Consider the following 18,107-nt stretch of genomic DNA (forward strand, 5'->3'; position numbering starts at 1 on the left):
TTATGATTTAAATAACACTGTATCGCTTGGAAAAAATGACCCAAATGACATCTGACAGGTGGCAACAGGTGTATCTTTTAGTTTAAATCGGATACATAGGGACAGGTGGTGGAGAAATGGTGTACGGTGTCGCTGGAATGTGGTTTAGACTTTTGTGAGGAATCTTACAGTGGTCTGGGAGTTGACGGGGGAAGGGCCATGCTGGAAAGGGTTGGGACTACTGTGTCCATCCTGACCGACTGGAGAGGCAGGAGGCCGTACCCGTGAGATGGGCTGGATGGCACCAGGCTTGGTCTGGAAGAAGAAAAAAAATACATATGTTAAGTAACACCACCATCGTGATACCTCTTAGGCTGAAGTACACCATATACATGTGGTTAATGATCACTAATGTCGCTACAATAGTTTTGACTTCTTTGGACACTCACAGCTGAACTGTCCTTGGGAGTCACATTGGAAGATGAATGAATGTTTGCCTGGAATAAAGCAAAAATGACGCATGGTATGAAACACACAATCCTGAGCAGGATCTACTTTCTGAGGACAAGCCAAGCTTAAACCTGAGCACCAAACCAGCATTACGCAGACACCATCTAGATTCAATGTCAAGAGCAGTGACAGTTAGCAGAGCCCGTCAGAAATTAAAGTACCAAAGATTACAGTAGATGTATTTATTTATTTTTTTTGCTGTGTACTTGTTCTACAGTCCTGGTCTGCGTCACAGGCAAAAGTGCACTGATTTTCTTGCATCACATATCATGAAACAGCACCACAGGTAAAGGTTGTTAAGCCTCATACAACTGTAAGAGATCTCGCATAATCCACAGAACAACAATGTAGTCTTGTGAATAACACCAAGGCAAATTTGTGAGCCATTTAAGCTTCATTAACATTACGATGAGAAATAGCAAAGGAAGCCATAAGTAGCAGGTCGTTCTCAGACAGCCCACTTACAAATCGGGTCTCCCTGCCTTGTGCAACAGGGGTTGAGGGTGAGGACTGGCGAAATGATGGCTAGGAAAGGAGGTGTCAATGAATGCACGAGTTAAACATTTATAATGATTTATGTCATCATATGTAAATGGTAGAATGGATTATACCTATTCTATTACTCTTCTAATCATTTCATATTATTTATTTTTTATGGAAAGGAACATGAATGATTCAGTGATGAGATGATTATGAGGAAAAGTATCCTAAGCATTTATGGACTCACCAGTTGAGAACCTGGGGAATAAAGTGGCTCCCGGACAGGACTATCAATTCTTGGGGGATCAGCTGATGGACTCTGCTGGAAAATATTGGAAAGTAGGACGAAGTGAGCCAACAAACAGTTAAATCACTCCTGTGGGTGAATTTATTAAAGCCGTGCATACTTAAATTGTTATTTGCTGCATTTGTTTCAACGTGCGATATGTGAAAAGGATAATCCAGTCCTATATTTGGAAAACGAGGGACTTCAAAACCATTACATACTTATACTCTTTAGATATTTCATCACATTGTTTTAAATCACAAAGTTGATCAACACCAACACTGTATCAACCCAGACTGAGCTATATATGGTTGCAACAGTTTTTTTCCCCACCCACAAACAAGTTTAAGAATATATAAATGTACTCACAATAAGCATTTGCAAATCTAAAAAGGAAATATATAGTTTGTGCCTGCAACGTCCTTTTTTAAAAAAAAAATCTTTGCATGCCCTCTCGTCATTTTTAACCAATACCTGCTGATCTCACATTACACGCACTTGTAATCCCTTGATGTGATCATTCAATCATGAGTGGCTTCAGTGTTTGCTTTTGCATCCCTAAAATCTGTCCTGTAGGTTCACACAAGCATTCCCAGGAAAAAAAAGGCAACAGGCCATGCTGTTTAAAAAAAAAAAGCACTCAACCACAAAACACACTGCCCAAAGGCTTGCCTTATTATACAACCAGGTCTGAAGGTTCCCCTGCCTGCCATAGCCTGTGGGCAGCCCTGAAAGGATGCGCTCCTCAAGGGGGCGGCCCTTGTTCTTACGATTAGCTACCAGGAAGGGATTTTCTTTGAAACAAATAGGCTGAGAGTCCACAAGACACTCCTCTTCCTGTGTTTCCTGTGGGACTGTGGGTGCTGGACTGGGGTCCTGCGGCATAGCTGCAGATTGTCTGGGTGCTTCTGAGGTCGCAATTGGGTACAGTGAGGATGAGTCAGGGGTATCTACATGGTACAGGGTTGCGTGAGCTGTCTCAAAGCACAGGGCTTCTATAGAGCCAGATGGCCTGGCCTGAAGAGCAGTCTCCATGGGATGAGATTCAGTAAAGGAAGAAGTTAGCTGAAGATTGAGAGAGAGAGAGAAATAAAAGTGGGGTGTAAAAGTGAAAATAATACAAGTGCAAAAAAAAAAAAAAAAATCAGACGAAAAAAAATTATAATTTTTTTTTTCTATTTTTTAAAATAAAAACATGATATAAGTTATTATTCTAACAGACCTACAGGCTTTCGGATATTGGAGAGATATCTCAGTTTACAGCTAACAAATTCCACACAACATGTCTCACTATTGGTAAATATCTGCATTAACGTGATAACATGCACAGCCTAACGTTGATGGATAATTTGCATCAACATTCATTATGTCCATGCTTAAAGATCTCTCAGCTGTACAATACCTATGACTGCTATATTTAGGACGTCCAAATTCAGCCCTGGTAATACCACCATACTGAAAATAGTCACCTCGATAACAGTGGTGCTGTAATGGATGGGGGTTGGTACTCTGTGGTAAGAGGAACAAGGTCAGTGGAGAGGAATGCAACCCAAAGACCTTTGACTAAAGACAGCTGCACAATATGTCAAACTCCATGGCTGCATTATGGCCATGGATGTATTTATGCATCAATACAACACAGAAAAGGTGAATTTTGAAGTCACTAAAATGCCAATGCCTTCTGTCAAAAAGTATTAATTGAAAATATGTAATACAACCATCGTGATAAGCGGCAAGTGGCAGGGTACATTTCTTGTTACAACCCCACTGCACATAGTTTAACATGTAGTCTATATATAATAACCAAGCAAAATCTTTAAATTCAAAAAGACTGTGCAAATCCTGATAATGTATTTAGAGGACTCTCAAGTTCATCCAAGATAACTGCCTCTTCCTTCTTCTTCCACTATCTGCTTTCTTCTTTAATAGCTTTGCCAACAGCTGCATGCCCGAAGTAGGCTAAATGCTTAAAAACGCAAACATGATCTATGTGCAAAGTGAAAAACACAATTTACACTGTTAAAAATCATGTAAGAAACCAGATTACCTTTGTAGTAGGTTCTTTATAATGCAATAAGTAAATATAATGCCATGTGCAAAAAAAGAAAGCAAGAATAACAACCTTTAAAGAACAAACTGTACTAACTATATTAAAATCTAAGAATCCATAGATTACAAATCGACATACTGTAGCCTACTACAAACAAAATTTAAGACAGGGGTATGTTAAGCTTACATCCGAAATAAACACAACTCATACACAACAATACCCTATTTAAAAGAAAAAAACGAATACCATCACAAAAAAAAACACCAGTAGACCAAAAAAGGGAACGAAAGACAGACAAAAGTAAAATGTAGACCACAAATGAAGAATGAAGGAATAAATTTAAAAAAAGGATTTTCGAAAAACTAAGACAGAAACTCACTTTAAAGAGAAGTACAGGTTCACAGATTTCTGGTTTGCTCTTCCTCCACTAATAGAAAAGGCTGAGAGGAGTGATTAAGTTCTATCATGGGAACCTTCCTCCTCTGTGGCCCACCCACCCATGACCGGCATGTCCAACCAGTCAGTCACATAATTTTTTTTAAATAACTTCTGAGCACTTGTCAGCTGTCCTCTCAATACTCTGTACAGTTTACTCCTGAGAATGAGGAACTCCTTCACAACAGTTACCAAAAAGCAAACTGATACCAACCAAACCTCGAATCTGTTAATCCTTAATTTGGACTAAAATTTAAGCTTAAATATTAAAATATCGAAAAATATTTCTGCATATCTATTACTAGTTTATTATTACCAACTAACAAACTTTTGGTCATTTGAGATGTTTATAATACTTACGGGATTAAACAACCAGATTTAGAATCTGATTTATAAAAGCTTCGGTGAATAATAATGATGAGATTAATACATTTAAAGCTCGACTCTGGATAAGAAATGTCTCTTTAAACTGCGTAAACCAGAAAGTATACAACTCCATGGGTGTATCCGGATTTTTATTTCTTTCTACATTGTGAAGCAATGCTAAAGGTGTCCAAAATATGCAATAATCTCCTTTGAACAGTTGATATTGAGAAGTATCTGCCACTTGTTCTCTCTAAAGCCTTCATAACGGCTCTAATCTGAAGTGCTGTTAATTTGTGATTTCTGTGGTAACTCTAAATGAACTTCTCCTCTGCAGCAGAGGTAATTTTTGTTCTTGCTTTCCTGGAAAGGTCTTCATGAGAGCCAGTTTCTTCATGGTGCTTGATGGGTTTTGCAAATGCACTTGACAATACTGTTTTTGCGTGAATTAGACCAGAAAGGTTCACCTCTATGTGTCTTAAAATAACAACTGTGTATGTTGTGTGACTGTGTAAATGTACTGTATATAAACAAATAAAAGACATAAATTGATCTGTGCAATTGCTATGTTTAGGTATATAGGACAGTAAGAAGCTCTGGGTTACTGATCAGAAAGTCAGGGGTTCAAGGCCCAGCACTGCCAAGCTGACACTGTTGTGTCCTGGAGCAAAGCCCTACTACTTTAAACTACTCCGAGGGCATTGTATCACGACTGACCTTGCAACTCTGACCCGCTACAAGCTAGGATACACAAAGAAAAGACATATGTATGATGTATAAGACAAATGGAGCTGCATCTTCTACTAATTTCCATAGGATATTTACAAGGGAGCAAACACAACTATACTAACTGAAGTCATTTTATTTATCATAATAAATTTTTATTGTTTATTTATTATTCTTTCTTCACATATCCCAGCTTGAAGCTATAAACAGAACACAGAGATTGTGAAGGATCTTGAGTTAAGAAGGCCAGTGGCAGTTTAATGGTGCAGGGCCTTGAATCCCCAACCTTCTGACCAGTACCACAGAGCCTTAGGCTAAATGTTTCATCATATACGATTAGATTTGTTAAGGTTTGGTTTTCCTAGTACTGCTGAAAAAAACATTTTATTAGAATACATTCCCATTTTTTTAGTGCATAAGTACAAGCTGCTATTTTGAAATCACACTTCCACAGTTCTGAACCACAATACAAGGTAAAGAGGGTCAATCACAATAGTATGCAGCAGTTCACATGAATTTAATCATTTGATTTTAAAAACGTTTTTTTTTTTTTTTAAACGGCTCATCAGGGGACAATCTAAGCATTATGATTCATACACATTTCCATAATTTTCCTTTGATTTCGTAAAGCTGCTTTAAATCAATTTTCATTGTTAAAAGCACTATACAAATAAAACTAAATTTAATTGAAAATTGATCGGGGAAACGGTGCTGTATGGAAACTGCGACGGTCTCGGACTCACCCGATTGACTCTCTGGAGGCTGGTTGTGGGAAGAGCTGCCAGTGTTTTGTAGTCAAGTTTCAGAGGTCCAGTGCTCATGCTCTGCAGAAAAAAAGACAAATAAAACAACATTATCGTACACTACTTTGTAAGCGCTACAATAAAAAGTGGTTCACACTGACATATGCACAGAGACTAAAGTTTAGCATTTCATAAGGAATTAGACGATGTGCAGCTGCAAGCCAACTCCAGAACAAAGTGTTGCCCAAAAAATCTCCACGGCTATCCCAAAGCAGCAGGGGCATGAAAGCCTCACCTCAGTCTCTTCCTCGAGCAGACGAGTAGCCGCTTCACGTTCCAAGCGCATACGCTCCTTCAGCGGAAAAGGAGGGGGGGAAAGGAAGACGGGTAGGGGGTAACCAGTCACAAGTGACACACGCATGAGATTGTAGAACAATAAGGTAATGGCAGATGGAAGGACACACACACATACACACATTCAAACAATGGGGAAAGAAATGATGTGGGGCGGGGATGGATGAATATTGCAATGAGGAAAATAAAGAGATATTAATAAAATGAATGAATGAAAGGGTGAGAGTGAGAATGACACCCAAGTCCATTTAGGAAAAAAAGGGGGGGGGGGGGGAGAGATAGAGAAAGGACAGAACCCATACACATTAGCACAAGTCACAAAGGAAAGCGTATGCTGTCAGGAATTTGGAAAAAGCTACAGCTGTTGTCCTTAACCCATGTCGTCTATGACAAACCTAGGACAAACCCTGCGTTTGTGAGTTCACTCACCACTTTCTCCATCTCCTCCCGCTCCCACTGAGACGTCTCTCTCACCATCTCAACCTCCTTTGGAAGAAAATGGCAACATGGTTCCTTTTTTTTTTCAGTCCTAACTCGCCTAACTCGCCCTAAGAAACGTTCTACTGACTTGATGTACAAACAGCTCACCTTCTGCATGATTTCCATTTCCTCTGGGCTCAGGTCTCGGTCTATAGAGGAGATGCTCTCCATGCTGTTCTTCCGAACGATTCCAGCAGCGAACGGGTTTGCGATGATACCTGGAGATGCCTGGGCAAACAACAGAGAGAAAGAGAGAGTGAGAGAGAGAGAGAAAGTGTCTCACGTCTGAGTGTCTCACGTCCGTCTGTGTGTGTGTGTGTGAGCTGGAGGGGTTTCGGATGATCATTTACCTCCATGCCTGCGACGTTTCTGGGGTCGAAGCCATCACACACCAGCATAACCAGGGTATCTCCAGTGCCACGCAAGACTCTGACTGCCTCCGTATGAGTCATACCAAGGAGACTGTGATTGCCCACCTCCAGGATTCTCATACCCACTTTCAGACGGCCATCTCGTGCTGCGGCACCGCAAGAGCTCACCTAAACACAACACAGATATACGTTACACTCTGACACATCAGTCCAAGTAAGCATGATGGCACAAACCAAAGATTGTTTTAACCTTGGAGATGAAGATGCCTTCATCTGTTGGATCGAAGGGGTTGCCCGCGTGTCCTCTGGCTCCTCCTCGGATGCTGATGCCCAGCTTCTCTCCAGGCTGCTTGCAAATCATAATGTCCTATACACATTGAGGACAACATATTAATTTCCACGCTGAAAATTTTCCAAAAATGACCACATGACAATGTGTCTGGGAATGTTCACCTGTTGCTGTATCTACTCTGATGTAAGTATGTGTACGCACCTGCATGCCAGGGGGCGAGGGGTCTCTGCGCACTAGCATGCGGATCTCTTTGTTGTTGGAGAGCAGGGCTTTGACGGCCTCCTGGTGGGTGGCGTGTCGCAGGTCGATGGAGTTTACCTCCAGGATACGGTCACCTACACGTAAACCGCTCTGACAAGCCAAGCCATGAGGGATCACCTAATCACACAAATACGTCGGTTAAAACAAAACAAAAATGCAAACAAACATTATATTATCATCTGGTGAAAAGCTTGGCGAGAGTTACCTTTGAAATAAAAACTCCAGGTTCACTGATGCCGAATGGGTGGCTCGCATGGTCACTGCCCCCCACGATGCTTAGACCCAGAGGACCACCTGTTTTAACCAGCATCACTTCCTGTGTTTGGACAAGATATGATGTGAGGAAAAGTAATATTGTATTATAACATTTAACACACTGAATGTTGTTCTCTATTCGAGGTTACAAATTGAGTTTGTTTTGTTTTTTTTAACTACTGAATGAAACACTTCAAAGACACATCGCTTCACTCTAATCGAATAGCAAAATTTAATTAAATTAATCCTTTTACAATAATTTCATACAACTGTAAATCACAAGATATTTACAAACACGTGTTCGTACCGTGCACCATTTTCTCTGGGATGCATTTATGTAAAGTTCCAAGAAAAAAACAGCTGACAGTAATAAGCAAAGTGGCTTTATACATTATTTTATAACCCTAAAACAGCCATCAATCGGCACCATAATAAAAACCCATTTTTTAAACCGTGCTATTTCTCAGACATATAAACACCTTTACTTTCTGTCATCTAAAAGTACATTTTGCTTTTTTAATTTTTTATTCACCTCTATGGGGTACTCGTCCTCCATAGGACAGCTAAGATGGTTTCCCAGGCGTTCATCTCCGGTCTCGTCTTGCTCTGGTGAGTCTGAGGGCTCCGGAGGTGGTGGCGAGTGGGAGCGCGCTCGGCCCGGGGAGCCGCCCGTGCTCGCTTGTTCCCGCTCCACTAGCAGTGAGATGGTGGGGGAAGTGCCGGTAAGCAGCGCTACTGCTTGGTCATGTCTGGCTTCTGTCATGTCTACACCATTGATCTAAAGCGACAGTCAAACACCACAGGAGGTGAACGGAGAATAAAGGCAGTCTTGAAAGTCCTGGGACTAGATGGGAGGCAGCAGGTCATGCTAAGGAGCTAATCATCATCATCAACATCATCATATCTTACTCTCTAACAGATGCATGTATTTTCTGTTAGACAATACATTTACACAAACATTTTGGCAGACGTTAGTTGTAACTAATGTTACAGAACTTATGAAGTTCATAATAAGAGCCACTTAAGCACGCTCAGTTAACCAGAAAATGAGGTATCATTTAAGCATTCTCATTTATGGTATAATTTGTAAGATTTCAGTAATAAGCATGCATGCGGCCCAAAGCAGGAGTTTGTTTAGGGAAGAGGCTGGCATGAATAAGTGTGGGGAGGGGAAAAAAAAAGTGAAAACCCAAGAAAAGGTCCAGCCACCAGAAGTGATAGAAGAAGAGCGAGCAAAAGGGGGAGAGCATAACCACCGCAGCAAACTTATCAAAACCTGGTTGAAAAATAACTATGCTCATTCAGTCTCTTTCACATACTTAGCTATTTAATAAGCCGGCATAACTACCTAATTAATACCTGCAAGTGTTAGAATTATTAAAACCTTTAGTTTTGCCTTTACCGATTTTAAGCACAAGAGTATAACTCTTCAAATGATGTCTTAAACTGGCAAAGGCAACAAAATAATCTAATCATAATACAAACAGCAGGTCCTGGCCATTTCACTACTCCTGACATAGTCCTGACTCCTTCGGGTTGCTTTACCATCAGTGACAGAGACCAGCGCTGACCATTCAGTATCGGCGTTTACCATCGGCTGCTGCTACGGTACCCAAGCAACCGCTTACCCGTTGACCTACGGACCCCAGCCCAACCCGCTGTCACCACAGTGACCGCCACCAGGCAAGCAGGGAGCGTTAGTGTCCATGCGAGGACAGTGAAAGAAGTGCAAGAATTTTTAAAAGAGGTCAAGGAGAGATCAAGAGCAGGAGAAATCTGAAATCCATTCACAAAGGTTTGCACACAATTACACACTTACAACACAACCATTTGTCGTCTTCAGCAAAAAACAAGAAGGGGGGAAAAAGGCAGAAGTTTGAGAGCATGCAAAAACTGAAATAGACTCTCAGCAGAGCAGATTAAATCTTACATATGGTTTTTCCTTTATATTAGTGACTTTACTTCTGAAATGATTTCACAGAGAAAGAGAGAGAGAGAGAGAGAGAGAGAGAGAGAGCATTTGACTCACTGATATGACTCTGTCTCCCACGTGAAGGATGTTGTCTCTATGTGCTGCACCTCCTTCAGCAATGCGAGAGATGAAGATTCCCTAAAAATGGAGGAAGAACATCAGTGAGATCCCATAAAGGTATTACAACAAGACCAAACAAGAGTTTTAAGCACAGCTGCACTTTTTAATCTTAGTTTTTTATTATCCAACACCTCATGACTATTAAGTTCGAATGTACGACGTGGAATGATTGAAGAGCGCATATATCTCTTATAACTGCATTCGGATTTGTCACTGTGTCCATCATTTGACACGTCTGTTTTAGCTACGGTCCTCATCACGATCAAAACTGTTACTAAGGAAGTATGAGTGACATCAACAACATGGTAAATTATACCTTTTCGTAAAATATTACTTTTTAATGTTAACTGCCAAATGATAAGGAAGAACCAAAGACAATTTTACCATACAATGTACACTACTGCTTAAAGGTTTGGGACCACTTTCTAACTTTCTGATTTTTATTTTTTTCTACATTGTAAAGCAATGCTGAAGGCGTCCGCAAAAATGCAACAACCTCATTTAAACAGTTGATCTTGGGACGTGTCTTATAACAAACAAAATTTGCCAAATTTTCAAGCAGTAGTGTATACACACACTGGTAATCCACTTTATTAGTAACAACTTTATATTCATTTAGTTCTGTAATTAACCAATTATGTGACAGCAGTAAAAAAAAAAAAAAAACCTGCAGATACAGATTAAGAGCTTTAGTGAATATTTGCATGAAACATCTTTGAAACTTTGGTCATAGGGTGGTTGTTGGTACCAGACTGTTACACACATACACACAAGCTAGTCCATCTGGTGCAAACAACTATACCGCACACAAAGTAACAGAAATCGGACCTTTTTGAATATTACCCCGAAGCTCTTGACTGTGCAAAGTGCTGCTGTCTGACCAGATGTGCTAGTGCACTGGTGTTACTAATGCATACGTTTCAAAGATTCCTACATTACCCATAACGCTATTAAACACAAGAAGAGCTATTAAGTGCTTTAAATTCTAACCGCTGGATGAACTACTTTACTGTAAAACAATTATAATTAGAAGTATCAAAGATACACATCACAATGGAAATCTATATTAGTAATCATTTTTACAAAAGGGTTAAAATGAGAAAAAAAAGCAACACATCTAAAAAGATTTAAAAAAAAGTCATAACCATGCGTCAGATCCACTAGTTATACTGATCGTAACACAAGCACAAAGCAGCACTTACATTTACTCAGCAAAGCTGAGCGCCCACGCAAGTGCTGTCTTCTTCAACAGCCCCTCAAACCTTAGTGATTTATATTTATGCAAGAAGAGCAAGAGGGCAGTAACACACGTGGGACTTGTATGATGAGCCCGAAATACCCTTCTCGTCTACCCTGCCTTAAACACTAGCTCGTGCTCAGATGTCAAGGCTTGCTATTCATATCTCTGTTGCCTTGGTGGCACCACAAACCTATAAACTGGAAAATGTTGCAGGGGAAGTGCAGGAATAGCTGAAGCAAAGCTTTTACAGGCAATATGATGTAAACAGACATATACCTGTGCAATTTACTTATTAACATCACTATGAAATATTCACTCGGGAGAGCAGTTTCAGTAAAATGGACTAACAAATGAACTGAAAGTAATTCTTCGCTAACATAAAGAGGGAAATGCAGTTCATGTGTGTTACAAGCTTTTATTTGGACCGAACTGGCTGGATCCTTTCCAATCGCTTTTATTTCGCCTTCGTTCATGAGAAATTTAAGCACAATTCCCGATTTGACTTGTACACAATTTACTGAAAAGAATCCAAAACCTAAAAAGAATTAGGTTCCCCTGCAGTAAGTCGTGCTCATGAAAACGATAAGCTTTTTGACCAGAAACATCAAAGAAAATGAGATCACAAGTTGAATGTTTCATCCATGTCGAAATAATCACAGAGAGAAAATTAAACATATGTATGAAATACAGATGTATGCTGTTAAAAACACTGGTAATGTTCTGAGAAAGATTCATCTTCTTGTGGTGGTGGTAACCAATTATTAATTCCAAGGGTTTAAATACTTTTTCCACTACCATTTTGAATAAAAAAATTGCACACGAGGAATAAACTTGTGTGAGCAATGCATTGCCAAAAAGAGCTTTTAGAGGATCTTGGATCAAGAGTTGACTTTTTGTCTTACTTGAGAGATAAATAAATAAATGAATAAATAAAAATAGTATAGCACAAAAAAGATAAACATTTCTCAGAACATTAACCACCAAGCATTCAATTTAACTATACATGTACTGATCCTGAGTTACCACGTCTCCTGTGCGATATGGTGTGGAGCCTTTTCCCCCCGCAATGCTGAAGCCTAAACCCTTGTCGTTCCGGATTAAGCAGGTGGCCAGACGTTGGCAGGGGCCCGTGTTAATAGCGGTGGATCCAGGCTCCAGGTTGAATGGAAGGCCGGTGGACCTCCTCTCCCGGGGGAAGTAATCATCCTCTGGTCTCAGGGGTGTAGTGGTGATAGGGTTCTCAGGCTCTACCATCCGCTCACGCAGTACAATCATGGTCACCGCCGCTCCTGAACTCCGCAAGGCCTCCACCGCCGTGTGGTGCTCTGCCCCCTGAAGATCTACATCGTTTACCTGCACGGAAAGCAAACAGTGCAACGTCAGTTTTATACATACACTGTATATACCACAGTGGCAAGAAAAAAATTTAAATTAGAAATAGAAATAAAATAGAAAAATTAAGAAATTAAGAAATTAATTAATTGCAAGGAAATTTCCATTTGAAATTAGTTATTAATTCCAAGGGTTCACTTACTTTTTCCACTACCGTTTTAAATACTGAATTAGTGTGTTTAATTAAGATAAACAATTGTTTGTGTTATTATTTTAGGGACATTATATTTGTCAATACCCTTGACTTAGATGAAGATCAGATCAGATTTTATGGCAAATTAATGCAGATACCATGAAATTTCAAAATGATTTTGAAAAAACTCCCCCCTGTGATGAAAGTCAAAAATACATATTGTGATGTATAGTCTTTTTACTCTGTTGTCAAGCTATTTCAGGAAATCTTTTAATACCTCAAGTAATTTGTCTCCCACTTTGACCCCAGCTCGTGCAGCTGGTCCCTCTTCTGACACTCGGGAAATAAAGATACCCTACAGAAAAACAAACACAAAAATTTAACCGGCATGCAAATTATAAAATAAAACAATGGGTAAAAAAAAAAAAAATAAATGATTAATAACAAACATACCTCATCATCTCCCTTGTAAGGAGTGGATCCTTTACCCCCAGCTATACTGATGCCTAATCCACCAGTTTGTCTCAGGATGCTCAGGACCAGCTAAGAGTAAAGTGTAGGGGTCAGACGTTCAACAAATTCTCTTTATTTACCTCCACGAACATGGGGTTAAATCATTAAAGACTGAACAAATTCTTCCTTGTGATTAATGTCTACTTTTTATTTAACTAAATGGTATTAAAATAGTAAGCTTTGTTTATCTAGTAGGAGCAACCGCTCAGTGAACTCTGAGTCACTGTGGTAGACGATCCAAACCAAACATTTAGAATTGTTTAACTTCCTTTTCCTTTTACTCTCCTGTAACCACAAAGTAAAAATGTGCATGTCAGTGAATAGAACACTGAGCATCCTAAAGTTAACCATTTAGACAAGCGAACTAAAGAAAATTTGCACATAATCCACCTTTCCACAAGGAAAGGAAGCCCTGAATGGTGGAACGGGATTTTTGCATCTCAAATTGATCCAGTTCATGTGGACACCTCGCAGAATGCAGGCAATAAGTCACGATTTTACTTGAGACACACTAAGAACGATTAACTGAAACTAGCTAGACCAAATTACTTTCAGGCCTTTGATGATTTAGCCCCTTCGGATCAACATTTGTTACGAGGTTAAACAAGATGTAAAAAACATTAACCTGACTTAACAACAATGACATGACATCAACATATTGACTACATAACACACACAGAAACGGGCACGTGCTAAGTGGGTTAATATGTGAGAAAACAATGCTGCTTCAAAGCATCAAGCACGTTAGTTGATCATAAAAATTAATTAAAAACTAAATCAAACACGACAGATGCTGGTAAGCAAATCATGCAAAATAGACGTGAAGACTACACTTGAGCGACATAGAGGTCTACAAGAAAGGAGAATAAAGGATTGAAAAGTGCTGTAATGAAGTGAGCGTGACGTTCTGGGCCAGTAAAACTTTTACATTTAATTTAAACAAGGTCCAACAGGCGTACTAACAATGTTCCTATCTCACTGTGACAAATACAGGGAAAATATGCACTGAGCAGCCATAACATTAAAACTACATAGACTCTGGGTTCTCGTTGTGCCACAGGGGCGTCTTTGGTCCCATCATAGCACCCTTTCTTGCTTTTTCGGAGAATTATGCTGCATTGACTTTCTGGCGGATCAGACTTGACGGGTTGGCCTTTAGTCCCCGTAGGTATGGGCGGATCTGTATGGGTGCCCATGGCCCTGTCATAAGTTTACTAATATATAGTTGGTGATCAATATCGTTTAATTAACCTGACTGTTATCATAATGTTATGGCTGATCAGTGTGTATATATGTATGCGTGACATTCTCGCATTGTTAATTGACAACACTTGTGTGAAATGTGGGAACGGCTCTGACAATCATTCTGGAGGAATACAAGGGAAGTAGTTGATAAAAAAAAAAAGACTAAATAAAAATGATTGTCAACATTAAGTCATGGCTAGATCTGTGATACAATAATGATAAGTGTAAGCTAACCTAGACGGGACGACAGATGGATAATGCAGTATTCGACATGGGTTTTGAGGAAGTGGGGATGAAAGTTTGAAATTACATAATTTTTGAACTGCGTAAGTTCAAGCAACAAAGTTGGGAGGGGGAAACAATTCCCTCCATGTTTTTTTTTTTTTACTAGTTACATCATAGCCATCTAACTGTGATGAATGATGCACATTTTTATCCCAAAAAACAACATGCTGCATATTATAATAAATAAAAAGAATTAAGCTTATTTACTTTCATACTGTACGTTAGTAACCTGATAGAGTGGGCACTTGAGGAGAATGCCGAAAACCTATTAAACAGGTCAGCTCTTATGCTGATGGTGAAATATTTAGCAATACAACGCTCCAGTATATAGACAAGACACTATTGAGCACCTACAATACTGAGGCTGCACTTTGAATTGTTTCCCGATGTTTATTAAAAAGGTCTGTGTTGAGGGTTTCAGCGGCAATTATTTCTTTAGTTAAGAGTTTCAATGTTAGTAGCTATTACTGACACACCTGCCAATTTACACATTTGCTGAGAGTAATATTCCTATTTTTTAGGATATTTATGGTTGTATACAGGTTTGCCAACATAAAAAAAAAATTGGAAAGACAAAGAAACAAAAACAGGCTGTGGTCTCTTACACAGATTACACAGTGTTGGTTACACGGCAGTGGCTATGCTGATGATGAAGGTAAAGAACACTCTGGACTTAGGAAGTAGGGTCCCCTGGAACTCAGTCCCAACTAAAACCTTATGTCTTAGCTCAGGAGATGGAAAACTAAAGCGCAGTATCAAAAACAGGATAATTAAATCAGGCCAATCCACCATTCAGACGTTTTTCCTTTACACTAGACTAACTAATTAGAAAGATCTCTAGACTCACTAAAAGTTATAGCATGGATATAAACTTTGTCGCCATGTCTATAAGAATCTTCACCACTTTTACAAGGTCACAGCAATCGTGCAGACCTCATACACATTTGAGGAAGGAAAGCTTTAGTCAGGGAGGTGACCAAGAACCCTAAACATCACTGACAGAATTCTAGAGGACCTGTGTGGAGATGGGAGAACCTACCAGGAGAAAAACTCTTAGCAGCACTTTATCATATACCAGGTGTTTACCGACTCCTCAGTTAAAGGCACACAAAAAACCCTCAGGGTGAAAAGTAGAATGCAAACCTAACAGCAGTTTACCAGAAACAATCTGGATCCTGATTATGAATGAAGGGACTGCAACTTTTTTTTATTAAAATTTCAGCAAGGTTTTTTTTTAGACCAAAATATACTCATTACATACATAATATACTATTTAAACAACTATAATGATTATAACTGCATCTAAAGCTATTACTGATGTAATGTCGTGCGAAGGAAAATGAGAAACTATACACAGATGACATCCTTAAAGCATAAATATTTATGAGGCTTCTAGTTATTAAAGAAAGCAGTTTCGTGAAATCCGTTTTAAAACTAAAAATGTTTTAGCTTGTACATGCTGATTAGATTAAAAATTTGGTCATTGTCAGATTCAATAGCCAGCTGTTTGTTGCTTAGGTCATGCTGTACACAATCCCACTCAGGGACTTTATAAATCCCACATTTCAGAGTTTATGGCTTTATTGATCCATTTTAAATTAAAGTAGGTACCAATTTTTCCAGCCATGCTAGCTTCTACGGCTATATTCATGGCGAGAGTCAGATTTTGTTATTTAAATTAGATAAGATGTCTTAGATTATTTTTTTAAGAATCTTAAAACTAAATTTAAATTTACTTGTTTAAAAACATTTTCAAAAGTGTCAACAGAGTAAAACAAGATCCTCACAGGAGTTAAAAAAATTACAGTGAAATAAAATATGTGTGATGGACAGGAGGATTTAAAACGATAAACACTGTAGTGAATTTTCTCATTATAGTAAGAATTATCATCACAAAGTATAACAGTATTTTAATTACTTAAAGCGAAACGATCTTTTATTGCTTTTGTCACAGGTTTGAGAGAGGACGTTTTAATGAGGATGGACCGGAATTTTTTTTATGCTTGGTCTCTTTTTTTTTGTAAAACATCTGATTGTTTACAGAAATAAACCTTTTAAATCGCCTACACCTAATCAATAAAGAGTCATCCACAGTCGGGGGACCACTGAGGTTCTGCAAAAGGCAATGGAAATAATTCCTTAAAATAATGAATCATCGCCTCTCTGTTCCAACGAAGAGTCTGAATGTTTGTGCAAATGTGGTTTATTTTTAGTCATAAACGACTCAATTTGACAAAATAAATAATAAGAAATAAATAAATAAAAATATGGCCAGTAGAATATTAATAAAGAAAGAACGATGTAACCATAACGGGGTCTGAATACCTTTGAATGTATGAAACATGTACGAGTTCAAGGTCCTCTTACAAGAATACTGTACTGTCATGCTATTTACATTTTTTATTAATTTTTTTTTACACTCAAGTAATTAAAACATTGCCTCAGTCAAGCTAACATGCCTGTAGAACGGTGCTAAAGATGATGTCTATATTACAGTGCCTTAACAGTGCTTGTTTCTGGGCCACAGATTCTGACGAATGAGTGAGAGACGGAAGGGAAAGAAGTGACAAACACACAAGGAAACATGCAAGCCACAGGTATCATGGAACCCTGGTTTAAAAAGTTAATGAAAGATTTAATCTACAATGGAAAAAATTTTTTATTATATAGACAAGATTAGGCATTTGAGATGACACTTAACGCTAATTGCAGTCTTTCAAACAGGGTTCCATCATATTTGTGGCTTATGTGTTGAGTGATGATTAGCAATTTCCTAGTCATTGGCCTCAATTATCCAGCGGTCTGTTTCTTCCCCTCCAGTGAAATTGAGCAAGGGAGAAAAATAAGGAAAAGAGAGGGAGCGGGAGAGAGAGAGAGAGAGAGAGAGACACAGCTGGATGGAGAGAGTAGGTACAGACCTCTTCCTCCTCAATTCGAGCAGGCTCAATCAGCAGATTATTGACTTGATCAAATGACACCCCCTGTTAGGATAGGAACCAGCAAGAGGGCATGCGGATTAGTGAGGCCAAAATAAAACCGAAAAATTTTAAATTCATCAGCACTCGCTTCCTCCGGGACAACCCAAATCAAAAGAATGAAAAAGAAAAGTAACACTTCACCCAGACACATATAATCACACTTTACACATGGACTTTGAAGCACCCCTCAATAACACACACGCACAAACAACAAGGAGAGCAGCAACAGTTGTTGTGTCAAATTGGTCTGACTGGACTGGGCGATTTCTCTAGATTACTGAATATTGAGATTATTATTATTATATTTCCTCCTTCGATCCAATCAATTTCTACAGCTGTAATGAAGCAGTGCAGAATAAAAATACTGCATTTAATATATCATGCATCAAGAACTTGATCGCCCAGCATATTTTTGTCTGTTGAAAAATTGAAAAATTCCACCTATTTTACTTCAGATTAATGCAGTCACACTGATTTTAGATCAAACTGCTGATCTTGCTTTCTAAAGCATAAAAAATCAATACGTCTTCTGTTCGAAGTTGAACAGCTATTAATAAGTAACGTAAAGATAATTTCAAGCTAAATTAAGTTTAAAATTTGAGCTTGATCACAGTTCATTAGGTAACAGCAGTCAGGGACGTGTG

At 38.9% G+C, this 18,107-nt stretch overlaps 1 protein-coding gene across 30 annotated transcripts in view; it reads right to left on the minus strand.

Annotated features, from left to right (window-relative positions):
* scrib (scribble planar cell polarity protein) overlaps nt 1–18,107 on the minus strand; it is a 91,496-nt gene that overhangs the window by 13,120 nt on the left and 60,269 nt on the right. For 11 of the 30 annotated variants that reach the window (XM_053511991.1, XM_053510674.1, XM_053510863.1 and 8 more), the window contains exons 16-34: nt 17,404–17,466; nt 12,896–12,985; nt 12,720–12,797; nt 11,941–12,270; nt 9,615–9,695; nt 8,118–8,363; nt 7,536–7,646; nt 7,271–7,447; nt 7,028–7,144; nt 6,757–6,945; nt 6,515–6,634; nt 6,356–6,412; nt 5,868–5,924; nt 5,573–5,653; nt 1,928–2,320; nt 1,217–1,288; nt 955–1,014; nt 429–476; nt 169–294 (exon numbers count right to left, since the gene is read on the minus strand). In XM_053511991.1, coding sequence (XP_053367966.1) covers nt 169–294; nt 429–476; nt 955–1,014; nt 1,217–1,288; nt 1,928–2,320; nt 5,573–5,653; nt 5,868–5,924; nt 6,356–6,412; nt 6,515–6,634; nt 6,757–6,945; nt 7,028–7,144; nt 7,271–7,447; nt 7,536–7,646; nt 8,118–8,363; nt 9,615–9,695; nt 11,941–12,270; nt 12,720–12,797; nt 12,896–12,985; nt 17,404–17,466 — 2,496 coding nt within the window. Of the gene's footprint in view, nt 1–168; nt 295–428; nt 477–954; nt 1,015–1,216; nt 1,292–1,927; nt 2,321–5,572; nt 5,654–5,867; nt 5,925–6,355; nt 6,413–6,514; nt 6,635–6,756; nt 6,946–7,027; nt 7,145–7,270; nt 7,448–7,535; nt 7,647–8,117; nt 8,364–9,614; nt 9,696–11,940; nt 12,271–12,719; nt 12,798–12,895; nt 12,986–17,403; nt 17,467–18,107 lie in introns of all 30 variants that reach the window. The other 19 variants (XM_053511835.1, XM_053511359.1, XM_053510802.1 and 16 more) reach the window with 16 other exon arrangements.

Source organism: Clarias gariepinus, chromosome 1 (assembly GCF_024256425.1).
Source record: "Clarias gariepinus isolate MV-2021 ecotype Netherlands chromosome 1, CGAR_prim_01v2, whole genome shotgun sequence".
NCBI classification, from domain to species: domain Eukaryota; kingdom Metazoa; phylum Chordata; class Actinopteri; order Siluriformes; family Clariidae; genus Clarias; species Clarias gariepinus.